Source organism: Cryptomeria japonica, chromosome 10, assembly GCF_030272615.1.
Source record: "Cryptomeria japonica chromosome 10, Sugi_1.0, whole genome shotgun sequence".
NCBI classification, from domain to species: domain Eukaryota; kingdom Viridiplantae; phylum Streptophyta; class Pinopsida; order Cupressales; family Cupressaceae; genus Cryptomeria; species Cryptomeria japonica.
Window position 1 is genome coordinate 156,003,848 of NC_081414.1, and position 10,563 is coordinate 156,014,410.

Consider the following 10,563-nt stretch of genomic DNA (forward strand, 5'->3'; position numbering starts at 1 on the left):
TTCTTACAGTCGCTTACCAATGCACGTCATATGACAGAAAAGCCGGCCTTTAAGCGTCAAACGGCGTTATTCCGTTCCGTTAGGATGTGATGTCTAGGGTTGATATTAAAGCTAGTCCACTGTGGAATTTAGACTACTTGATTACGGCCGCAAAGAAAAAACAGACTCCAAGAATTCCGAAGCATGGAGTGTAGGTAGAGTAATAGAGTAGGACTGTTCTTCTTTCTGCTCCTTACAGCAATGCTTTAAATAGCGAGGAGGCGGAAGACAAATTTACACCTCAGAACATAAATTGACTGCTGGAAAAGGAAAAATGCGCACTCGAAGCGCAGGAGGTGTGTTTGCAAGATGGATTGCGGTTCTCTGTATTTTGAGCTACTGCGCAGGAATGCTTATCACAAGCAGGTTTGTGATCTGCTTTCTGAACAAATTTTCCCTTTTATTTTTGAAGAGTTTGATATTATCAGAGCTTGGCGTCCTGTCAAATTTTAGATTCATTGCATTGATTTAAATATTTGCTCTAAATTCGAAATTGTACTGTATTTTTAAATTTTTGATATGCTTTCAGAGAGAGTTCAATATTATCAGAGCTTGGCGTCCTGTCAAATTTTAGATTTATTGCGATGATTTAAATATTTGCTTTAAATTCGAAATTGTACTGTACTTTTAAATTTTCTTGTTCCTGAGTGAATGCTTTTCTCGAGTCTTAAAAGCTAGGTGGATGGCCTTACATTTACTAGTCGGAAAAACTCTGTTATCTGACAGTAATTTAAAATTTGTGCAGTAGCATTATGTAGCCGGCCTTACATTTCACTAGCCGGTAAAACCGTTTATCTGACAGTAATTTAAAATTTGTGCAGTGTCTTTATATGGTGCTGTCATATAATGGCCCTTTTAATAATATAAAATTCTCCCTTTTCAATGGCGAGGAAATGTCAACTTATATTTTATATTATAAATATTTCTTCCTCTTTTTTCTTTATATTTTATATTATAAATTTCTTCCTCTTTTTTCTTTTCACAAAAATTCTACCTAGGAACAGATGTGAGATCTATGTTTATGATATAGCATTGCTGGCATTTTTGTTGTGTTAACAGGCAGATGTTATTTAAAAAAAAATAAATTATTGATTAAGGAATCAAATTACAAAATTACAGTAGCAACATCCAAAATAGCTGTAATAACAGCATTACAAATAATTACAATATTTAGAATGTTGTCTTATTTGTAATGTGGGTGAACATCAAGATTTAGAATATTATCTTATTTTGGATGTTGTCTTATTTGAATGTTGCTACTGTTATGACATCTAAATATTGTTAAATAAATTGTTTCACCTACATTATTAGAATTATAATTAAATAAAAAATAAAATTGACAATTTAAAATAAAATAACACTTATTAATTAAAGACATTAAGTTTCCATAATTCATATCATTAAATTTTAAATTGATTTTCTTAAAAAATTTGTATCAATACTTATGATCTATTATCAAAATAAAAAATAGAAAAAAAATTAATAATCTAAATGAAAAAATAATTATGAATTAAAATAAGTTTGATTAATATTGTTTTCTAAATTTTTAGAACTAATATAGAAAATACTCAAACTAACTATAAAAACAACATGAAAGGAAAAAAACTTTAGTAAAGTCAAAAGGAAAATCACCCCCACAATGAGTAAATTTATTTAATTGCCCATATGGCGTGAAAATTAATATAAAGGAGTTTTGGAAAAGCGATACAAAATGGAATGAGAGAGATAACGGCCTGGAACATCCGAATCTCCTCTCCTCTGTTTTTAGCAGACATTAAACCCTTCCCGAGACGAAATATAATAACGCTAATTACCACTTAAAAGTCAAATTAATATGATTAGATGTGGAGATGCGAATTAAAATAAATCTTGAAAGTCTAAATAGGAAATTATAATAATAATTTACACAATCAAACATGTACGCAATTCCATAGTAATTTTGAATCAACACAGTATAATTGATGTTTGGAAAGAATATATTGTACACAATATTCTAGAAGATTCTGCAATATAAAAGAAATTATTTCCTTCCCTTACCTACATGCCATGCTGATAAAAAATTAATTATAATTCGCATTCTCGTGGGCGGCAGCAGAAATTGACAATTTGCTTTCTGTCAACTGCTTTCAGACCGGCAATTCCGTCTGCCGAGATCCGTCAAAATATAGTGTACACTCCAACTTGTATTTGCCGTCACATTTGAATCAATTATGACATCTCCGTCCTCCGTTACAGAAGTCGTCACTCGTGGATGCCGCGTTCCCAAAAGCCCAGTTATTTTGACCAATTGAAAAGTCAATTCCCCTTAGCAGATCATAGAATTTAGTTTTTCTCCGGAGGATTTAAATTTTTCCTATGGAAAGAGGTAATAAAAAAAAAATTAGATTAATTTTTGCCAATTACTTTGTGCTCATATTCTAATTTAATTTGAGGGATTCAGGTGTAGATCCTAGCCAATTTTCTCTTACTAGATTTAGATCATGTTTCTAAATCTATTTAGTTTTTACTGGATTTTTTTTTCATATTTAGGAATTATAAATATATAGTTCTCTTTCAAATAAAATCATAAATGTAATCTTATTTTTCAAGTTGATTCTCATAAAAATATGTTGTTGTCTATTGGTTTATACATGAAAACTTTAAATTTTGGCATCTAAGAAGGTACAATTGAAGGCAAGTTTTAGGGAACTTAAATTCATAATCTTGGATCCCTCTATTCAAATATGTCATTGGAGAATTACAAAGCAACAATAGATCACTTTCTATTGGCACAATTTTTTTTTTAATATTTAAGCATATTGTATATCATGTCTTCAAATCTTCTTATACAAATTGTGAAAAACAAGGGGCTTGACTAAAGTTCAAGAAAGTGTCGTACTTCAATCATAGCATAACAAGCCCTTAAAGGCATGTTTTAACACTATGTGATCTCAATAATCAAAATTGATCACACTAACTTCCACCACTACTTAGAATTAAATGAGCTAAAAACCAATTGAATAGACTCGAACCCAAAGAGACTCGCAGCTAACGCTACATTGTGGGGTCAATTCGACTCGATTCAATTATATTTATATAATATATAAAATATGTTATTTATCTTTATCTTCTATCATTAAAATATTTTATTTATCTTAATTCATATAATTTTTATAAAAGAATAATTTCCTTGTCTACAAATTACCTTTCCATAACCTTTTTCTTCTCTATGTTTTATTTTTTAGAATCTCATTTAAAAAAAAATTAACTTTTAGTGCACTATACAAAATAAATAAAAAGATTTAATCTATATAATTTTAATTAAAGTATCTTTCAAAGTCGATGTAAAAAAAATATAAATTAAATTAGATATGATAATTACCTCAATATTTATTTATAATAGACAAATATACAATAAAAATCTTTTTATAAAAGTTCAATAATTTACTATTTCAACCCATTCTATATGAAAGGCATTTAAAATTTTAGAGGTTATTGTAACAATAAAATTCAATAAATTTATTTTCTATTATTAGAATATAAAATGTCTCTTAAAATTATTAAATAAACAACTATGCAATTCAACTCCGAGTAGGACATCGGCACCGGCCGTTAAATTTACCGGCGTAGATGAAAGACAATATTAAGAACGTATTTTTTTATTAAGATAGGCTTACCAAGGTGGAAAGCAATACGCCAAAAAAATTTCGAAGTTAAATAGGTACTGCTCCTGTGGGGAGTGCAGAGAAGTTCCTTCTTCTTTCCTTTCTCCGTCCTGAACAACAAATCTTTCAAGAAGAGGGGCAAGAAGAAGAAGACCTAACAATATCTAAAATTATACTTTTCAACAATAAGGAGTTCTGGATTTTTACATAAAATTATTTGGCCTTTCGAAAGGAGAAAAAAATGCGCAGTCGAAATACAAGGGCGGTCTCTGTAAGATGGATGGCAATTCTTTCTATCCTATGTTTCTGTGCTGGAATGCTTTTTACAGACAGGTACTCTATCTCCTTGTAAAATTTTCTTCTTGATTTTTACAGTGATCCGCAATTCTTGGATATTAAAAATACCTTAGGTTTAATGTTTCAGTTTGAATTGTTAATAGTTGAACGGAAGCTCTTAAATTTTCGATGCTTGGCACCAGATTTGGAATGACTGTTCAAAATTTAATATTGTTTCACGCCAATTTCAAAAGAATTAGTACTTTATAAGAAACTATCCTCACTAACCCATATAATTCCTTTTATTTGCTTTGGAATATTTTTTTTTTCATTGCAATTAGAAAAGCAGTGCTTTTCCGCCGCAAATGGATTGAAAAATGGTGTTGCTTGCAACACCAACTGTTTATAATGGAATTGCTTTAGATCAGGAGGCTAATCTGTTCAGCCAAAGTCACCTAGGGTTCATAACATATGGTTTTGGGTGCAAGTGCTTACAGAAAGAATGGAATCCTGGTGCGCTCTTTATGAGCCCAACAATTTCACCAGCTGGAACATTACAACTTGACATTAGTGGCAACTGTTATAGTCATTTGTCGTACTGTTAACTGAAGGCCATGCCTGGGATCATCTGCGCATACTTTAGGCAAATTTGTTAATGCAATTCTATTTTTCTTTATTTTACTTTTATTTTTGTGCCCTGTTTTTTTCAAAAATCTTCCTTCCCCCATGTGATAGGCAGTTAAACTCTTGTATCTTAGTATCCGATGCACAGACTTTGGGTTAACACGCTATATTTGCGATTGATCTAGACTCTTAAGAGGTTTTGACATCAAAATTTTATTCCCTTTATTTCTATGGGTTTAAAGAAAACAATTAACTTTTGCCGTATTTGTTTTAACTTTTGTCTCTACTGCCAATATTTACAAATCATGCCCCTATATCTATTAATTTCCTTTCTTTTGTGGAATTGTTGTTTTGTCCCTTTCTGTTGAAAAAATTCAGTTACCGGCGCCTCTGTGCACTATGTTTTCTAAATTTTCAATGGTAATTTTTCATTTCAGTATTTATTATTGCCCTCAAATTTTATTTAGTTTATTCTCTCTGTTTTTAATTACAATATCTAATTATTTGTGACTTATTTTCCTTAAAATATTTGTGTTATTTGCAATTGATTTGAAAGAAATTTTTGCTTGTACAAGCAATTTTTGAGTATTCCAAACTTTAGTACACTGTTTTTGGTTGTAGCAAATTTTATAGCTTTGACAATTTTAGTTGTTACTTCAGTCACCTGGTTGACAATTTTAGTTGTGACTTATTTTCCTTAAAATATTTGTGTTATTTGCATTGATTTTTAGAACCAAAACAAGGATTATGTTCTTCTGATTCTACACCAAACTTATAAAATTTTGATTTGTAAAATACTGTTGCACTCTCCGGATGGAGTTTCCAGTTATGCATTTTATTGCCATTGGATTTGTCCTGTAGAGCATAAATCTGTCGTCCTCAGTTGAAACTCTTTTTAGAACATAATATTTTCAACACATATTTATAAAAACTAAAATTCAGTTCCTACTTTCATTGCTTTGTTGTTCGGCAGATGGATAAATTTTGTGAGTTACTATTCTTTGTTCTATTCAACTGATTAATTTGTTGCTAAGTTCAAATAATCTGCAAAGTAGTATAGTTCTTGGACATTGCTTGCATCATACAATCCTTAAGATACATATTGCTGGTGACAAAATATAAGAAAATCAGAAGTCTATTGGATTAGATCTCAGATTAAAACTTTTGGGCTTGGAAGAAATGCTTTTCAATCCATTTAAGCTTTTGATTTGAAAGAAATATTTATTCTACATCATTTTTGTTTGCTCATGGTACACTTTATGTTTATAACCTTTCAGATCCTGCATTTGGAATCAAACACCAAATTAGCTTAAAGCTTATAAATTATATTAGTCCATGGCTAGGTGATTAAATACTCATGAATCATAAAAGTCATGAAGCACAAATGAAAGGACTGGGCAGTTCTGATGGTTCAGGGTTTTATGCCTTGCACAATTCAATAAATACAAATACAACTGATTTTGTGTTTGTGGTGCCACCGTATAAATTATCTTGAAGTAGTTCTTGTACCCAAATTCGGTTTAGAATGCAGCTGATTAGAGAACCACGACCTTATTTTCTTAAGTTATAAAACATTCCAAATATTGGTTTCCATAATGGTCTTAGAACAAGTGTTAGCTTTGTTTAAACTTTAATGTCATGTGTTCTGATGTTTCGGCAGGATGTGGAAAACTTCTGAGGCAAATGGTGATATAATTTTGACAAATAGACGTCAAGATCAGGAATTACAAGTTGTCCAGGACGGCTGTAAACATGAACGGGTGAGTGTGTGGATTAAAAAGATATTCAGCTTTCTAATAAGAAATTTATTCCAATAGCCACATTGATCTCAAATTTTACCGTCATGGAATAAGTTGCATTTTAGAATATGTCCAAGAGCAAAGGCAAATCTTGTTACTGTTAATGAAATTTACTTTACTTTTTTTCCCCCTGTGGATCAGAAGCTTGGTGAAGAAAGGGATATAATTGGAGAAGTAGAGAGCACACAGAAGACAGTTCAGTAAGTAATAAAAATCTTAATAAGTACCAAACGAAAAAATAAACAATTAGCATTTTTTGCATTCAATGCAATTCAATTGTCAGGTGACACAAGCTAAAATTTATCTTACAGGATCTTAGGCAAGACAATTTCTTCATTAGAGGCGGAGTTGGCTGCTTCTAGAGCTGCACAAGGGTTAAACCTTGATAGTTCTCCTGTTAGTGAGAAACCTGCTGTAAAAGATGCCATTGAAATACCAAAGGCTTTTGTTGTAATTGGTATAAATACAGCTTTCAGCAGCAGAAAACGACGGGACTCTGTTCGGGAAACTTGGATGCCACAAGGTTCTACTCACTATTTTAAACTTTGCTAATGTGTTAAGTACTTAATATCAAACACCAGACTTGTACTGTAAAGTTTTTGTGCCTCTGAAAATGTGATATTTTACAAAATACATTTAGTGAAAACAGAGCTCAATAAAGCAATATTCATATATGCTACAGATCTGATTGCAGACACGCTTTTCTTTCAATGTTGTCACCATATTGATATGTGTTTTTGTAGGAGAAAGACTTAACCAACTTGAGAAGGAAAAGGGCATTGTTATCAGATTCGTTATTGGGCACAGGTAAATAAATATCCAAGGATAAGCTTTCTCTTCTTATGTGTTATCTGCTTGGAATACAAACACAAATATGAACTATAAAAATAAAGAAACTCTATCTAAAACTTGAGGAAGGCATTTGCAACAATTTTAAAAGTCAAATGTAGATGGATTAATGTGAGTTGTATGTTGATGTAGTGCTACACCTGATGGTATTTTGGATCGTGCTATTGATGCAGAAGATGCTCAGCACAAAGATTTTTTGAGGCTTGTATGTATTCTTCTGAACATCCATAATAACTTTGTTATTACTGAGTTCATAAACACCAATTCATGCTTTTAAAGCATCTTGACTCATTTGACCTTGCTTTATCAGGAACATGTTGAAGGCTACCATGAATTATCTGCAAAGACAAAGATCTATTTTGCTACTGCTGTGGCCAAATGGGATGCTGACTTTTATATCAAGGTTGATGATGACGTGCATGTAAATCTAGGTACATGTGTTTCATCTTTATTTTGTGAAATAACTTGCATGGTTAAGAATATGTTAATTGTATGTATTCAGATCATATTAAACTTTGATTGAAAAGTGTCACCTTATAGAGAACATGTTTGAGAGATATTCAGTATCGTAATATGTCTTAAAAGAACCTAAATAAAGATAATCAATCTGAAGAAGTATTTCATAATTCTGCTTTCTTTGTCTGATTATTAATAATGTTGAAAACTTTTTGCAGGAATGTTATCTACCACTCTTGCACGGTATCGAGCTAAACCCAGAGTATACATAGGGTGTATGAAATCTGGACCAGTCCTTGCACAAAAGTAAGTAATTTAACACTCTATTGATGTCTTTGTTGCTGTGATTTTGGTCAGCCGAAAAAACTGAAACTGAGAAAACATGGTTGTGCTTACAGAGATGTCAAATATCATGAGCCAGAGTACTGGAAGTTTGGAGAAGAGGGAAACAAATACTTTAGACATGCCACTGGCCAGATTTATGCTATATCAAAGGATCTGGCAAAATATATATCTATAAATTTGTAAGTAAAGATGTTTAGTCTGTAAATAAATACACACTGATCAAGGGCGGATTGCATTTTCTTTTCTTCAAAAAGAGTTTGAGATGTCAGAATATGGGTTAATTTGCACTGGATATATCTGAAAGTTGAAACATAGTAAATAATATTTATTTGAGTATTAATTTAAATCATGTTTCAACAAAAAAATTATGTAGATCATAGCTACTCAAAACAGAGAGAATTTCATTAGGTTGGTTAGCATATTTAACATATTATGAAGTTTTCTGATTGAAGTGACATAAACCACTCCCAATGCAAAGTTTTCCTGCTGTTGCCCTTGATAGCCATTAAAATGGACTCTTAATCAAGCTAATATTTTTTATGATGCAGGCCAATATTGCATAAATATGCTAATGAAGATGTATCATTGGGGGCCTGGTTCATTGGACTAGATGTTGAGCACATAGATGATCGCAATATGTGTTGTGGGACTCCTCCAGGTACATCCTGCTTCTAACGTCTAAGATAATTCATTCTGAATTATGTTCTAAAAGCAACTTTTACAATTCTGTTTTTCCTGTGATATGCTTTTCAGATTGTGAGTGGAAAGCACAAGCTGGAAATGTTTGTGTTGCTTCATTTGATTGGTCTTGCAGTGGGATCTGCAAGTCTGTTGAAAGGATGAAACATGTACATGAACGCTGTGGTGAAGGAGAAGGTGCTGTTTGGAGTACCTTTATTTGAATAATGTTTACATTGTAGAGAGCATGCAGTATATATTTATCAGTCAATTCAATTGTTTCGCAAGTTCCAATTTTGTTGAATCTCTTCTCCTGTGACTAAGAAAGTTCTAAAGTTCTATCCAAGCAAGCAAGATTTAAATGTCCATCCAAGTACAAGACAGGGACATGATAAGGAACAGAGACCTCTTTATACCTGTAGTTCTAATTCTATCCAAGTTTAGGCCAGTTATACGTCGGGAATATGACAAGATGGGTTGAACTACCCATGTAATATCCACGATGCAAGTACAGGCATCCTTTTTGTGCCATTGGCATCTTATACACCAAGAAATCTGTCTTTTGAATTCTTTCTGATCAAGCTAGAGGAAGTGAGTTGACTTGGTTCTTTCCTCCCGTGTGATAGCATTACAGGAGGACGTCAGTTATTCTCTTTATTTATGTCTGGAAATTGTATTAACACCTTCAAAGTCTGTTGCCACAAGAAACTGGTTAGAGACTTTGCACTCCTGCCACTGGCTTGTTTTGTCTAAGATTATGAAAATTTAATTCAATATTCATCCTATTTATTTTTTCACATTTGCAGCACAAGTACTGTTGAAACTTTTAAGTGAAATTCGCATATGGTACCATATGGAACTGTGTTTTTTCGTTCTTGCACACTGTAAGTTATAATGGATAAAATATTAATAACATGATATGTTCTGGAGTAAGTTACGTTGGATTAAGTATTGACATTACCTTCTTTGGATAAGATACACTGGAGAATACTAGCAATCAAAAAGCATTAACTATATTGAGCAGAGTCACAATTCTTGCAATATCTGTTACTGGATGGGAAATTTCCATGTCAGCTCGGCATTCTTGTGCAGCAAGATAGGTAGAGTAATTTGGGCTGCAATTTGGCCTTTGTTGTCAATACACTGTCTTGGTGCCCAATTTGAGCTGTTCTACACATATGTTTACACCAATCCTGAAACCAACCTTCCTTTAGCCTTTCTCAGCCTTTAATGGTCTGGATCAGCTTTATTCTCACTTTGGGCCTTGTTGAACACACTGTCCTTGTACCTCATTCGAGTCATTTTGTACATAGGCTTACACCAATCCTGAAACCAGCCTTCATCCCTGTAATGTCCCCTCGTGTTCAAACTCAGTAAATAGGGACAGTTAACTTTTAAAATAATCAATTGCAAGAGACTTCTTTCCTTAATGTCTCTAATAACACTTAAAAGATAATGATTGAGGTAAAATAACTAGTATATGACATGTAAGAACCTCAAAAGGCCCTCAACTCTGACAACTGAAGTTTAGTTGAACCTGTTGCGTTTTAAGTTTGTTCTTTGCAAATTTTTGAATAGCAAGTATAACTTTGACTATTACAAGCTCAAAAAACAACTATGGGGAATTGCTAGAAATCAATTATAATTCGATAGTAAATTGATCAAACCCTTATTACATTTATTCAACCTTTATTTATCCTCAATACATAAACAAACAATACTAGAGGGGAAACTGATAAATACCAAGAAATTTTGGAAACATTTATTTCCTTCTTGCTGGTCATACATAGTCCATTATGACAACATGCTATAACTTATTCCAGACTGACCCGAACAGCTTGCATGATAGCTTA

At 32.3% G+C, this 10,563-nt stretch overlaps 1 protein-coding gene across 4 annotated transcripts; it reads left to right on the plus strand.

Moving 5' to 3' along the window:
* Positions 1-257: 257 nt before the first annotated feature.
* LOC131057706 (beta-1,3-galactosyltransferase 7) lies at positions 258-9,507 on the plus strand. Of its 4 annotated transcripts, none has more exons than XM_057991857.2 (11): positions 258-405; positions 6,244-6,343; positions 6,524-6,582; positions 6,694-6,905; positions 7,126-7,189; positions 7,364-7,436; positions 7,542-7,662; positions 7,906-7,993; positions 8,086-8,211; positions 8,581-8,690; positions 8,786-9,507. In XM_057991857.2, the coding sequence occupies exons 1-11, from the start codon at positions 314-316 to the stop codon at positions 8,932-8,934; spliced, it is 1,194 nt and encodes a 397-aa protein (XP_057847840.1). In that variant the 5' UTR covers positions 258-313; the 3' UTR covers positions 8,935-9,507. The 4 variants fall into 4 exon arrangements, with proteins under 4 accessions (XP_057847840.1, XP_057847842.1, XP_057847839.1 ...); XM_057991859.2 differs by having other exon boundaries at positions 6,527-6,582; XM_057991856.2 differs by lacking the exon at positions 258-405 and adding an exon at positions 3,693-4,016.
* The last annotated feature ends 1,056 nt before the right edge of the window (positions 9,508-10,563 follow it).